This window comes from Strix uralensis, chromosome 4 (assembly GCF_047716275.1).
Source record: "Strix uralensis isolate ZFMK-TIS-50842 chromosome 4, bStrUra1, whole genome shotgun sequence".
Taxonomy (NCBI): domain Eukaryota; kingdom Metazoa; phylum Chordata; class Aves; order Strigiformes; family Strigidae; genus Strix; species Strix uralensis.
The window spans coordinates 47,131,316-47,146,721 of record NC_133975.1 but is presented as its reverse complement, the minus strand read 5'-3'; the positions used below and the strand labels follow the sequence as shown (position 1 = coordinate 47,146,721).

At 38.4% G+C, this 15,406-nt stretch overlaps 2 protein-coding genes across 3 annotated transcripts in view; one reads left to right on the top strand and one right to left on the bottom strand.

Moving 5' to 3' along the window:
* RXFP1 (relaxin family peptide receptor 1) overlaps positions 1-12,044 on the top strand; it is a 99,727-nt gene extending 87,683 nt beyond the window's left edge. Inside the window, exons 8-18 of the mRNA XM_074864937.1 lie at positions 377-448; positions 1,239-1,313; positions 1,596-1,667; positions 2,562-2,633; positions 3,388-3,459; positions 4,414-4,485; positions 6,875-6,946; positions 7,176-7,405; positions 8,499-8,909; positions 9,424-9,642; positions 11,704-12,044. Coding sequence (XP_074721038.1) covers positions 377-448; positions 1,239-1,313; positions 1,596-1,667; positions 2,562-2,633; positions 3,388-3,459; positions 4,414-4,485; positions 6,875-6,946; positions 7,176-7,405; positions 8,499-8,909; positions 9,424-9,642; positions 11,704-12,005 — 1,669 coding nt within the window. The 3' untranslated portion in view covers positions 12,006-12,044. The remainder of the gene's footprint in view (positions 1-376; positions 449-1,238; positions 1,314-1,595; positions 1,668-2,561; positions 2,634-3,387; positions 3,460-4,413; positions 4,486-6,874; positions 6,947-7,175; positions 7,406-8,498; positions 8,910-9,423; positions 9,643-11,703) is intronic.
* Positions 12,045-13,154: 1,110 nt separating this feature from the next.
* Positions 13,155-15,307, bottom strand: C4H4orf46 (chromosome 4 C4orf46 homolog). 2 transcript variants are annotated; one of them, XR_012628731.1, is made up of 3 exons: positions 15,126-15,307; positions 14,699-15,032; positions 13,155-13,240 (listed from the first exon to the last, which is right to left on the bottom strand). XR_012628731.1 is itself a non-coding variant. In XM_074866589.1 (2 exons), the coding sequence occupies exons 1-2, from the start codon at positions 15,285-15,287 to the stop codon at positions 14,877-14,879; spliced, it is 318 nt and encodes a 105-aa protein (XP_074722690.1). In that variant the 5' UTR covers positions 15,288-15,307; the 3' UTR covers positions 13,757-14,876. The 2 variants fall into 2 exon arrangements, 1 of the variants encoding a protein (XP_074722690.1); XM_074866589.1 differs by lacking the exon at positions 13,155-13,240 and having other exon boundaries at positions 13,757-15,032.
* Between the last annotated feature and the right edge of the window lie 99 nt (positions 15,308-15,406).

Sequence of the window (15,406 nt, the reverse complement as noted above, 5' to 3'; positions counted from 1 at the left end):
AACATGCCTAACATTTTTCTGTGTGTCTGGAACTGTTGGATTGATGTGGAACACTGTTATGTGGTGCTGCTTTGTTTTTACAGAGAATCTATTCAAAGTGATCGAAGAATTTTAAAAACTTGCAGGAAAAAAACTTTTTTCTAAGTTGGAAGTAATTATTTTCTTTCTTTTTTTTTTTTTTTTAAATTAAATTCTTCTGAAAGGAAATTAATTTGATGAATACCCTGACCTGCTAAAGAGTAGTCTGTTAATTTTTGAAGTAGTTTGAATGGACTTTTGAAGAAAACTACTTAAAAGTGTGTTACTTTTTATCATCTGTTCAATTTAAGGCTGCAGTCAATTATCAGTCTGATACATGCTTTGCTGTAATTTATAGGATAATTGAAAATAATAGGATAAATCGGATCTCTCCATTAACATTTTACGGACTCAAATCACTTATTCTCCTGTAAGTATGGAATAAGAATCAAAAGTGTTATTTAAAAGAACAGAACAGAAAGGACAGACATATATAAAAACCTTTTTATAATGGCTGTGCTTGCTCACCACAGAGTGCTGGCAGTACACCTGCTGCTGTTTCTTACCCCCAGGCAAAACATGCTGGAGTAAGAGGATTTTGGCAGCAGTGGACGTGCAGCATCTAGAAAAGTGTAGGGAGATGGGTGGGAAAAATGGTGAAAAGACAGCGTCACTGAGGGGGCAGGGACGTGGCAGCTGCAGCAATGGGTGCCAGTTGTCTTTCAGAGCTGCGGCGCAGGAGGTGGGGGTTCCGCAGCTCCTGCCCCTGGCAGCAGCCCTCTTGAGACCCTGCCTGTGACCTATTGCTGCCCTTTCCAGCCCCACAGATGAGGGGACCCTCTTCCCCTGCAGCCCAGAGGGAAACCTCCCCCATATCCCACTTCCTCCATCACCCATCCTCCTCCAACCCACAAGTTACATATTATGACCCAATAGTCAAAATATGTATATTGACTTGCTATGTTTTATTTCAATAGCAGAGAAGGGAACATCTTTCCTTTACCTTGTAATTAACAAGTTAAGGATAAAATACTGCTCCACAGAAAGCCACTGGGAAAATATGGGGAAGTTTAAGAAAGTAATACTACTATCAAGACTATGAGAAACAAATCAAGCTTTGACTGCCTTTTTTTCAAAAGTACAAATATAGGAGACATGAATTTTTTCTAGAATGTAATTTCTGGCAAATATAGCCAGCTATATCTTTTTTTTTTTTTCAGAGAGATGATGAATAATTCTCTTGCTCGCTTGCCTGATAAACCTTTGTGCCAATATATGCCAAGGCTAAACTGGCTGTAAGTCTACCTTATTTCACTAGAAAAATATTATTTTGTTGTCTTTGTATGACACTTCCATGACACTTTTTCTAATGGGGTGCTGGATCCTACTGAGTGCCTGCTGGGTCACTGCAGAGTTGATGACTTGAAGTCATCAATTAAGTGTGCAGAAATATTGCATGTCTGGTTCCCACTCTCTTCCATGTAGTCATGAAGTTCTGGTAGTATTTTTCTTTAATTGCCTTAGAATAACTGCTTGAATTTATTTTCAGTGATTGATGTTTTGTTTTTATATCCCAGAGACCTTGAAGGCAACCATATCCATCATGTAAGAAACGTCACTTTCATCTCCTGCAACACTCTAACTGTACTGTAAGTAATAGGATATGTTAGCTAGCCAGAGTGATATGCTTGTGCTGAACAGTCAAGTGATTCATTACAGCTAATACAAAAGTTTTCTGAGTATCATGGTTATTTAGATCTCCAGGACATTTAATGAAAATGTTTGGTTTTAAGTGAGTGCCATACAGAATAACCGTTGTTTACATTTAGTTCAGCATCGATATATGCAACTAAACTTCACTGAAGTGATTTTGACTGATATTAAGATTTAGAAAATTTCATTCTAACTTTTTACTTGGAAAAGGAGGCAAAAATATCATAATAAAAAGCAGCAAACATACAAAATAACATAGCTGGTTTCTTCATTTTAGAGAGTTCGATTGGCTGGTGGGTTGGCTGGCTCATCAATTTTAGAATTTTCCCCAAAGTTTCTTCAGTAATGATGTAATCATCTTCAGAAAATCCCTTCCACTTTTTGATAGATTAGTAGGCACCATGGCACCTGTCACTTTAACTCTTGTGCAGTACCCATACTCTTGGCTTTCTCTTTGCTTTTAAAATCCAGGTTGTATCAAAAGACAAGTGCAGGAAAATTTGCACAGACATGTGCCTGTGTCCAAGACGTGGTTAGGCTACAAGCCTTCCAACCCACTTAATCTTCCTCCTGCCCTCAGCCAATTTATACCAGCCTCCTATGGGGGTGTGTGTATATATACACATGTACAAATACATGCACGTATAGGCAACAAAAGTTATTTATCAAATGATAAAATGGTAAGCTTCTAGATCTGATTAGCTTGTTAACTGAATTGGGCAAATATCTGAAGATGCAGAGAAGAGAGAATTTTTAAATTTTATAAAAAGTTTCTCTAAAACCAAATGGATGTCAAGAAGCAGCAGCATAAGTTTGTTTTACTCTTTCAGGGTGATGAGACGAAATAAAATCAGCTTTTTAAATGAAAACAGCTTTTCTTCTCTCCAGATGTTAGACGAATTGTGAGTAGATTTCTTCTCTTACTTGTACAACAAGTCACAAAGTTTTATAATTTATATTGCAAGTATCATTTATCATAAATTCTATTCATATAATGTGCTCTGGAGATAGCATCCATCCTCAGGGGTTGTTCTTCTGTATATTTAACACAAAGAAATAGTTGACAAAATACATATTCTGTATCAATAATATTGTGGGTTTTGCTCACAAGATTGTTACGTTCCCTGAACAGGATAGTATTAATTAATCTTACATTACCACAGTCCAAGTGCTTGTGTGCCTTCAGTGTCTTTTAGACCTGTTAGCCAGTTTCAGTCAGACTGAGACCTTTACTCCTCTGTCCACAGTTATTAGGATTTATGTTTAGTGAAATTACGGAGCAAGGTAGAGAGAACAAAGGTTAGCCCATGCAAAAGAATTCCCATCACAAAACAGTACATTTAATTTATTTCCAAGCTCCTACAACCCAAGTTAAGGGTATTTTACTTTATTTTTGATGTAAATAAAATCATAATTAATTATGCCTCTAATGGGATATCTGAGCTGACTAGACAAAGAGAGATCTGATGGATCTAGCTTTCCACCTTGTTTTAACAGCATTCTTTTATAGTCCAAGTTTCTGATAACCTATATAATAAATAATATCCTATTTGGCAAATAGAATAAAACTGCATGTCTTGAAATTGCAAAACTGTTTGGTAAAATTTCTGAGTGTAGTAAGAGCTTACTGTATCCTACCTGTGGCTGTTCCTGCAGAGATCTGGCTAACAACAAGATTGAATCACTTTCTCCATATATATTTAAGGATCTGAAGGAGCTTTCACAACTGTAAGGATTCTTGATTATGATTATTATTATTATATATAGCTGTATATTACCCATTTGATATGAAACTTTCAGTCCTGAATGCTGGGAAAAGCACCTTTCTTTGTATGCATTATTTAAGATCTGCCTAAAAAATACTTATCCCAAAAGAAACTCTATATAACTTTTTGCCCGGAATAGTTTTGTATAAGATGTGTATTTTCATGTCCCAAAAGATACCAAGTTCAAATTTTACCTTTTTCTAGATCTTATTAATATATACAAAATGACCTATGCTAGGTATATCATGAGAAATTAATTATTTGATGGGAATGTTTAATGTGGTGTCAGGATTTGGCTCTAAAAATAGATCATAAACATGTAAGAGCATCTACAGATGACTCATTTGCAACTGCTTTTTTCCTGTGGAAGAGTTCCAAAAAAGTATAAGGTATCATAAAACCAGAAAGATAGTCTTTTTTTCCCATGACCCATATATAGCCAAATTCTCAAATGCTGCTGCTGGAAAGTCACAATCTTTCTCTCATAATCTGAAAGAGACACTGGTCACAGAATCAAAGACCTCTCCAGAAGAGAGGAGGTAGTATGTGGAATAACTTAATTTTGTGTTTTTTCAGCATCCTTGGGATCTAGCACAATACACTGGGGCAACCAAGTGTGTACAGCTGCATTTATTGTGCTTGTGCATTTTAGTTACAATATCAAAATGAAAACATAAGGAAAAGGTACAGGGAGAAGAAAAAGGGGATGTACATAGAAACACTCTTACACAGAGTGATAGCATCTAGTATTAATGTCTATTGTTACATTCCACTGCCTATATCTCTAATAGGGTAATTACTAGATGATCTTCAAGGTCTTTTCCAACCTAGATGATTCTATTTAGTTCGACTTTATTTTTAGAACAAACTGTAAGGGAGGTGTACAAAGTTACTTATGTCTATGTTGTATTTACAGGAACCTTTCTTACAACCCCATCAAGAAAATACAAATAGATCAGTTTGATTTTCTAATTAAACTCAAATCCCTGTAAGTACCAGGTTTTTATATTTTAGCTATATTTTCTTTGTGATTATGCACATCTCCTTCAAAAAGAAGTGATCCAGAATATGTTCTGTAAGAAATTGCCCTTGAAATAGTTTATAGTTTTGTTGATGATCCTCAAAAATGTGAGCATGGAAAATAATTACTGGCTATACTCCGATTTTCCTTCCTGAAAATATCAGTTTCATAATAGAATTTTTTCCAACAAAAAGAGATCATAAATTCATCTTAGAGGACATTGTCTTTTCTGCTATTACAGAACAAGATTAATGCAACCTTTATTTAACCTTGCACAATTTGTTCATGGGGCTTAAGGGTCATGCAAGGTCCAGTTGGGGCTATTAACACAATGGGCAGGTACCATTAGGATCTGTAAAGACAGGAATTATAAAGGAATTTGGTATATGTACAAGTTTGGGGACATATTTCCATTCTTACAGAATCCACTTCTAACACAACGAAAAGAGTAATATAAACCAAGTATGATTCAGCTGCCATGTCACAGGGAGGTGGGACTTTTACAAACCTTTTGAAGGGTTAGGGGGAGTTTTTGTGGGCGCACTACCACAGCAGCTCTAATGTGAACTCTGCCAGCAGATGTCTTCCTAAAACTGTCACTGCACTATTGCACAACCTTGCAAATCTGAAACTATCCTGTGGTAGATCTGAGTACCTCTTAACAAGCCACTGCACACCTGCAATAACCAGCTTGGTAGAACACAGTATTGGTTCTTGTCGGTCATAATTTCAAAATCTTAGAACTGGAGAATCATAAAGCAGTCTGTGTTGGAAAGGACCATTAAAGGTCATCTAGTCCCATCCCCCTGCAGTGAGCAGGGACATCTTCAACTAGATCAGGTTGCTCAGAGTCCTGTCCAGCCTGACCTTGAATGTTTCCAGGGACGGGGCATCCACCACCTCTCTGGGCAACCTGTTCCAGTGTTTCACCACCCTCGTTGTAAAAACTTTCTATTTCATACCTAGTCTGAATCTACCCTCTTTTAGTTTAAAACCACTACCTCTTGTCCTATCATAACAGGCCCTACTGAAATGGTTGTGGAGATCCAAAAAGAGATGTTTCCTTGGGTAGGAACATAATAGGAGTTTATGATTTGACCCCTGAGCTGTAGCCAGCAGAGCACATGCCTTTGTTGATCACTCCAGCTTCTTCACAGTGATTTGGTAAATGGCTAACGACCTGAAAATACTAAGTCTGTACAAGTTTCATGAAAATAAGCAGCTAAGCATGGAAAAGAATAATTAATTACCTCCCTGACAGTCAGGCTAGAGCATATACTTTATCCATTATTTAACACCAAAGAACTCATGCAATTCAGTGACCATGACCTTCCATGTTTTTAAGTTAAGAAAGTTGTTAAATCTTGAAAAATCTATAGATATAGAATCTTGTTAAATCTATAGAAAACTGTATATTTCAGCAGTTTGTAGAACACCAGTTGCCTCTTTGCTAGTTTGAAATAGTAAGAATAGCTAGGGAAAGCACATGCTAAGGTTCATTGCAATGCTTAAATAAAACTAACACACTTCCACATTGGGGACTATTTTTCTTATCTCCTAGCAAAACTGTCCACCGGCCCACAGCAACTAACCAGTAAGGCTGGTACTTTTCTCCACTGTTGCTTAAATGTGCTCAGAACTCACATGAATATTGCATTCAGAGCATTGAACAGACAATTTCAAATCAGGCTCCTCACAAGGAGAACTCTGAATGGTTGCACATCTAACTAGCAGATGGGATGGACTGGAAGAATACAGAAACTGAAGTTCTAAAAGAACAACTTACACAGTTACACTTTACTGATCTAGCACTGCAGGGGAAATAATAGTGTAATTTTCAATATATTTAAAAAAAAAAAAAAAAAGCCCATCTATGTGTCACAAGCAAGCCAGTGTTTTCCCTTACGTGCCATGTTCTGCTGCTCTTGACACAATGAAGACTGAATTCCTGCAGTGGTTTGTTTGTCTAGTAAAGCTCTCCCTAAGATAAAAGACAGAAGAGACATGTAAAATATTATTATTGGAACAAGTTATTATTTTCCCAGAGATGATGAAAGAACATCAGTAGAACAATACTTTGGAAAGGCAACATAATAATCAGAGATTGCACTGCTGAGAGCCTTCTTCGTGGTTTTGGAAGAACAGCGTGTTTATTACAATTAACTGCAATTTATTTTATTCCACTTCAGCTTTTATGCAGACTTTCTGTTCAAGTTTCAAAGGCATGACAGATTAGATGCAATTAAAGTTTATCTCTAGTTTCCTATAATCATAGAAGTACAATTAAATGCTCATAAAATTTGCTGCTTTACTACTGAGTTTCTATGACCTTTTATTGAGAGTATATTGTTTACAGCAGCTTGGAGGGCATTGAAATTGTAAACATCCAGAGAAGAATGTTCAGACCCCTGAGAAACCTTTCCCACATGTAAGTAGATTATTCCAGTTTGCTTTCTTTGGTCTGAATTTTACAAGTTACAGAACATTAGATAATTGAAAACAAAAGTGTTTGAAAAACAGCATGTGAGCAGTTGTCAAATTTTGACAGTTTGTAATTAATTTTTCTTTTTTCTGAATATGTTTTCTGACTAGTTAGTAGAGAGTTTTAGTAACCAGACTAGAACCATCTCTTACCTGTTTTTCTTTCTCACAACCAGATATTTTAAGAAATTCCAGTACTGTGGATATGCCCCTCATGTGCGCAGCTGTAAGCCCAATACTGATGGGATTTCATCCCTTGAGAATCTTTTAGCTAGCATCATACAGAGAGTGTTCGTCTGGGTTGTATCTGCCATCACCTGCTTTGGAAATATTTTTGTTATCTGCATGAGGCCTTATATCAGATCGGAGAATAAGCTCCACGCCATCTCAATAATGTCTCTCTGCTGTGAGTACTCCATGTGTAAAAGAATATTGTTTTAATCTGCTCACAGCATGTGTGATATCTGTTATTATAATATAGTGACATATTTCCAGCACTGGATTTGCTGAACTTTCATGCTGTTGCAAATGACAACACAAAACACTGTACCTCACTATGCATTTTTGAGTAAATAGCAATTTGCACATGTAAATATTGGGTTCAAAATAGTTACTCTATTTTTCACATGAGCAAAAGGTTACTTATGCAATTACAGAAAATCAATCATTTCTAGCTCCCCAATATTAAGCATCAGGGGGTTTAATTTTAGTCCTAAAAGCCAGACAAGTTTATGCATGAACTATTTGGCATTACAGCCACTACAATCTTGAGTACCCTGTCTCAGTACAGGAGAATCTGTAAGTATTTCACAAATACAATTAGTTGCATTTTGAAAGGTAATTGTCAACAGTGTATAGAATGATTACATTTCTAAATACATCATGTCAGTGATCTTGCAACTTTGTTGTTTCCATGGGAACAATCTGAATACTGTACAAAGCATCTAGCCAAAATACCTGAGAAGCCCTCAGCTCTATGTTGACAGCTCCTCTTCTCTTACTAGCCTTAGAAGACTATGCACATCAGTTTTGAACTAGCATAAGTTGGACAAGCCAAAACAAAACTTTGAATACAGAGGAGATGCCCTACTCAAAGCAAATTATCTTAAGCCATATGTCAATAGCAAAAGGAGTAAGACCTAATAAAAAAAGGGTTGCAAGAATATTTCTATAAATGAAGCCATATCTTTTTCTACTTACCGACCAGTTTTATCTGAGCTTCAGAAAATCAGGTTGGAAACAACTGAAACATAGACTGTCAGTCCAAATGAAAATTTAAAAAAAAAAAAAAAAGAGGAGGAATAGGACTGAATTATACTGCCTTAATTGTAATTCACAATAACATTCCAACTGTAATATTGATTTTATCTCTATATACTAGCTGACTTATAAATATGTACTCATGTATACATGTGTATATCTAGTTTTCCAATATACATATTCACAGAGAATGGGAAATTCAGATGTGTGAATAATGATGTTGAGCACTGTGCCCACAGGTGCTGACTGTCTGATGGGAATATATTTATTTGTGATTGGAGCTTTTGATCTTAAATATCGTGGAGAATACAACAAGCACGCTCAGTTGTGGATGGACAGTATTCATTGTCAATTGGTGGGATCGCTGGCTATTCTGTCTACAGAGGTGTCAGTCTTGCTGTTGACTTACCTGACTTTGGAAAAATACATCTGCATAGTTTATCCTTTTAGGTGTTTGAAGCCCAGAAAACGCAGGACAATTTCCATTTTGGTTCTTATCTGGATAATTGGGTTTGCTGTTGCTTTTATCCCACTGAGCAATAAGGAATTTTTCAGGAACTACTATGGCACCAATGGCGTCTGTTTTCCTCTTCACTCAGAGCAATCAGACAGTTCAGGAAGTCAGATTTATTCTGTTGTCATTTTTTTAGGTAAGTTGCATTTCTTCTTTCTATATGATTAGAGCTGCAAATAAACTTAATTTTCAAACTAATAAAATAGCTTTGCTGGGACATTCACGCCTTGTATTTAGATGCTCCAGTAAGCACTTAAAGACTTTTTCCAGCCTGAATATTTTACTGTATTAGATAGATACTTACATATCTTAAAATGCATGAAGGACTGAAAGGGTAGAAAGAAATTAATGACTATTAAGTCCCTGAATGAACAGACTTTGTCAGGGAAGTAGAGCAGTGGTAAAACCAGAGGAGAACTACGTAGTTTGAATCAGATGGCAGCCATTTGTCAGGTGTCGATGAACAAAATAAATACCTGAAGCGAAAATTCAGTGTTCAGGTGAAGGCAGACTCAGATTTTCTGGCCTCTTAATCCTACGGGACTAGCAGTTTAGAAGAAACATTTTCCTTTACTACCCAGCCTGCAAATAGATGATGTGGAATTGCCATTATGCTGTTAAGCTGTAACTAATTTTAACTTCTTAAACAGGTGTAAACTTGGCAGCTTTTATCATCATCGTGTTTTCCTATGGGAGTATGTTCTACAGTGTTCACCAAACAGCTATTACAGCTACTGAAATTCGGAATCATATTAAAAAAGAGATGATCCTTGCTAAACGTTTTTTCTTCATTGTATTTACTGATGCAATATGTTGGATACCCATTTTTATTTTGAAACTCCTTTCTTTACTTCAAGTAGAAATACCAGGTATGTTCTTTTGTGAGGTTGTTTCAACTGTGTCTGTATGAAGAGTGATGTTTCTACTTCAGAAGATAAAGAATTGAATATACTGAACTATATTACTATAACTTTATGTTATATATCTATATATATGTATACACAATATAATGAACTACATAGTTTTACTACTGAACTGAACTATATTACTATAATCATCAAAGATTGAGTCAGCCAAAAAAACCCCAGAATTCAAATCATTCAAGTCTGTCTCCAAAGAATATCTATAAAATGTAAAAAATATATTTGAAAACCAAGGCTGAATTGCATTGGCTTTTCTCATCCTATGGCTTTTGCTGGTTCTGTTGCATAAATATGGCTCAGGACAACACAATGTTTCCTATATTGATTTAACAAAATAATTGTTATCCTGAAAAAACAGTTCAAAACATCAAGTTATACAAAGCTCTGCTTACCTTCTTCATGCTGTGAATATATTCCCATGTAAAAATAGCATAACCTAAAAGATTAAAAATCACACTTTTATTTTTTTCCTTCTCTTTGCAATGCCAGTACTTGCCAGAAAAAATAGCATCTTTATGTAGGGCTTGTAAACCGTGTTCAAAAGAACATGTGAACATGAACAGTACCATCAGCAACAGCAGATTCAGACTCAATGTACAGCTATATGTCACAATGCTACATTAGCAAGAAAACATTTTAGCTCAGAGGATTTTCTTTTGTGCTGACCCAGGAGTGTTGGGAGTCACATTTACAAAGTTTTGACTTATGTTTCAAATGTCTGGAAGTTGCATTGATTATGTCAAACATTTTCAGTTACTTTAAATCTTCTAAAATGCTTCTTTGTGAAGTTACCAAACCTACTAAGAAATTTTAAAGAAAATATTGTGAAAAGTAGAAGCAGATGTATTCTGGGTCAAGAAACCTTGAAGAAATCTTATTGAACCACTGGATGATCTTGGGTTCAGCAAATGAATGTTCCATGTTAGATAAACCAGATTAAACAGTAATCACTCATTTCATAAAATTAAAGACATCACAGATAGTTGCCTAAATTTACAGAAGCTTTGAACACTGCTGGTAGCATTTTTTTTTCCTTTGGGGATACGTTGTCACAGCTTTTGAACTAAGCATCTGCTTGTTTCCAAAAGTGTAGCCAAGGTGATGGGCATCAATAGGAAGGTATTGATATTGCAACAAAGTTTTAAAGCCAGAGAAGCGGAAGCGAGGGGGGGGGGCGGTAAGGAGAATGACATATTCTTTCTGTGCAGCTTGGAACAGTTCTATAATTGTTTTATAAATCAAACAATGCAACAGAGGGCACCCACTAACATCTTTCAGGACTTTAATACTGTCCCTTTTCTGCCTGCCCCTCAGTATCTCCCAAACAGTAGGGATGAGAAGGGGATGCTGTGAAAATGCACACAGACTCTAATGTAGGCGGGACAGCAGGAAACCTTCAGAAAGGAAGATGGTGTGAACACAAACTGTCACCAGCAGGGCAAGAAGAAAATAATCAGGATGTATACAGTGCCCTTTGTGGTGGGAAAAATGGCAAAATCCTGGTACAGAGAACGCCAGCCTCTAAGGGGATGCAGGGACTAGAGGATACTGCTTTGCAGGAGGACAGGATGTGAGGGACATTGTTAGGATTGCATGTCGCTTGTCACGAGAAGAGGATGGAGAACAGAGATCATGGGAAGAGATAGGGAGGCAGGCAGAGACAAAAAGTTTCGGGGCAAGAAAGTGGGGCTTGGGTGGAACAAGAAACATGCCAGGGCAAATAGGGAGCTATGGTACAGAAAAATAAGAGGGATAAATGGAACTTCTGGGAGAGTAAAAAATGTCGGGTTTTGCTGGGAGTCGTGGAAACAGAGGGAGGCAAGAGGGCAGTGCAGACATAACTGCGAGAAGAAAAAGTACCTGTTGTGACATGAACTCAGCCTAGGAGAGCACAACCACCCCTCTCACCAAGAAGCTGTGCTGCATGGGCATCAGGTGCTTGCCTTAATTAACAGGTGCGAACACTGGAATGCGTATTACAGCTTCCTTTCTTTTTCCTTCCCTAAGGTACCATAACTTCTTGGGTGGTGATTTTTATACTGCCAATAAACAGTGCTTTGAATCCTCTTCTCTACACTTTGACTACACGACCTTTCAAAGAAATGATTCATCAGGTTTGGTATAATTACAGACAAAGAAGATCCAAAAGAGGTAAAGGCAGTCAGAAAACATATGGTCCATCATACATTTGGGTGGAGATGTGGCCAATGCATGAAATCATGCCAAAGGTAACGAAGCCTGTGCTTCGTACAGACTCCTCTGATGCTTCAGTGACTACACAGTCAACAAAACTAAATTCATACACGTAAATACATTTTGAATCTTCACGGTGACATCTGCACTGTGAGCTTCACTTCTGTGGGCCTACTGCTTTACAGCAATGAGGAAAAATGAGGGAGGTATGACACCTGGGCTCACCTGAACCAAAGCAAGGAGAAGAGGGAGCAGTGTGTCTGTTTGCAGGTAGAACTGACACAACAATAATTGTACCATCTTACAACGGTACCTGTCATTTTGACTACTCCTCCTAGATCAGAATGAGAAGCCAGCTGTTTTTTTCCTGCCATAAGCCACGAGTGCGGAAAAAAACTGTCTTTTAAAACATCTTACCCTGAAAGCAGAATGTTTCAAAGTCATCTATTTTTTTTTTTTTTTTGGGGGGGGGGAAGGTATTTTTCATTAAACCTTTTTATTTTTAAATCTCCCATTTTAACAGCTGATTTTTTTTTAAGAGTTGATTGGTTTCCTCATTAAGATTTTTTTTTTCCTCCTCAAAATTTCTGACTGGCTGTATTTAGACTGTATCAGCTCTTAAAAGCTTTAGGGAGCAATAGCCTTAAGAAAAATATTTAAATTTCATAATTAGACTGGTTTATTATATTTGTCAAAACCAAACAAGTGAAAATTTTATTCCTTTTAAAAATTTACCAATTATTTCACTCATGTAAAGACAATCCTGAAATTGTAATGATCGTTCTAACTCAGGCAGAACCAGAACTATGAGGAAGAAAAAAAAGAAAAGAAAGGCTTTTTTTCTTAAATGAGTGTCCCCTAGCTATAGCTGGTGCAAGTTTCCCCCTTCAGAAGAGCCTCCTTCCCTGGAAAGACTGGACTGAGTATCCCAACATCTTGATGCTGCTCTTTCCCTCACTGTTCCTTAATGGGCTACCATAGGTAGCTCCCCACAGCTTGCAGACTTCAGCAAATTCCAGTCTTAAGATGTCTACACCTGAACATGGAAAAATGGGAGGTGGCCAAATAGAAGACTATCAGTCTTAATAGGTGTCATGACAGCTACATTTTAATCCCCTTCTGCATCTGACTGGATGCATTACAGTTAAAATAACAAGGACCACAGCCGCTCAGCATTTTCTGGGGCATTATTTTACTTTCTAATGTACAAGGGTAAAAAAAAAAAATACCCCACCTGATAGAATCCTCTGGAGGCAGTTGTTCTGCATATACTTACTGAAGGGAATCTTTTCCATTATGAATTTCTACAACTTCCCTTCTTCTTTCAGTACCATGCTCACAGTCCAATAGCCTAGAAGCCCACAAAGGTGAAAGATATGCTTCTTTTGGTATTGACGATTTGAAGCTTTTAAAAATGAAGCTAAAAGATACTTCCAATGTTTGCACTTAACTTCTTAACAGCATAAGAAGTAGAATTTTAAAGTGTGACTCACACTTCAGCTGTTTACAGAACTTTGGATCATCTTGAAATCAAAGATTGTTAAGGACCTTGTTTCCACTACTGTATGTGTTATTGAAATAAAAGATTATCTGCTGAACAAAACAAGCTACTTTTTCAAATTGCTTAGCAACATTTTGGGTTGTGGGGTAAGTGAAAGCCTGCCATCTGGACTGCCTTTAACTGGGGCGATTAGAACTTAATTTATTAGAAATTGTGTACCCTGAGGTGCCAAGCCTTCTCACTGACTGTAACTGCTTTTGATGAGATGTACAAGGATGTCTGTCCTCACCATTACTTCTGTCTTTCACTTGATTATGGATATAGTCAATATAATCATTGTTTCTGTAAGTACCATAAGAATATTCATTATTTCAATTTTTTGTAACATCTTTATTGTTTTGGTAAGAAAACTACAGTTTGACTTTTAAAAACTCCTTCTACCAGTAAAAATAAGGCTGACTAATAAACTACAGTAGAGCCATGTTCTCCTGCAGCCTGCCATTGCATTTCAGCATTACTTTTTTCACAGTGCTCTGGTAAAGGTACAGGAGTTTCAATACAGCTATTTATTACAGATTAGTGAACTTTCAGGCCAACACATTCCTTTAACACTACACTCTAGACTAGCTAACTAGTAACTGCTTAAGGCAAAGATAAAAAATAGGACCAAATACTGAAAAATGTCTAACATGCTACTCAAGAGAGGGGAGAATACATTTCACAGATTCAAATGGAAGTATTTACTTATAGTTCAAAATAATCCATCCTATCAGTAAACAATGCTGTTAAACTTCTACCATGCAGAGATATATGGTCCACCATAAGGCACTTTATTACAACAAAAGTTAGTGTAAAATTGTTTGCAGTAATCAAACACCTTGCAAAAAATCTGCACCTTTATAGAAATATATTGCAATACTGCTAAAAATAGTGAGGTTTGGGATATAGGGCTTATCTAAAGCTTGTAAATAAGCCTCGACTTGTCATAGTATCCCATCCTCAACACGGAGAAACAGTGTGCATAGAGAAAACCTGAAGTTAGTTCAGCAACTTTCTCTGGAGTTGGCAGGATTTCTGCTAGTGGCAGCTCTTGAAAAGGAGGGCTGACAATACCTCCTCGCAGGACACCACTTCCCCACCAGTAATGAGTTCCGGACGTACCATACATACTAACTTGGCATTCACCACGTTAGCCAAAAAAAAAAAAAAGGCAGAATATTTCATGGACGAGATCGCTTGAGCTGCAACGGAAGAGACTAAAAGTCATAACTGATGCCCTAAACAAAGTTATTTTACTCGGTGACTTACATACAACATCCATACGAGTCATCAAGTACTTCTGAAAGAACTCCGGGCTCACGGGGAGCTGCTGAGGGAAAACAAAAATCCACGTGGACTCCTTAAAAGAGTTTAAAAAAACCCCGATCCCAGTCCGACACGAGCGGGCAGCGCAGCGCGACCCGGCAGAGCCGCCGCGGGGGCAGGGTCAGCCGCTGGGCTTCAGGGCCTCGTAGCCCTCCCTCAGTAGGTCCCGCCATGTTCTGAGGAACCGGGCGTTCTCCGAGCACTTTGTGGCGAGCTCCTCCACCTGGGCCGAAACAGCCGACGTCGCCTCCAGGATCTTCGCCAACGAGAAGGCGGCCTGGAGGAACGACAGAAGTTGAGGGTCACCGACGCCCGCCCGGCGCCACCCGTGAGGGGAGCCCCGCCGCCCGCCTGCACTCCCGGCACTCACGTCGCCGATCTGCATCTCCACCTCCTCCAGCAGCTCCCGCGTGTCGCCGGCCGACAGCTCCGGCGGCCGCGACCCCTCACTCCCGCCACGGACCCTCCGGGGCCCGGCGCTGGGCGATGCCTCGGGCACCTCGGCGGGCGGTAGCGACCCCGCCTCGGCCATGTCCCGCTCCGCTCACTGCCCGCCGCCCCTCCCCTCCCCTCCCCTCCCCTCCCCTCCCCTCCCCTCCCCTCCCCTCCCCTCCCCTCCCGCGCCGAGCCCCGCCTCCCGCCCGAGCTCCG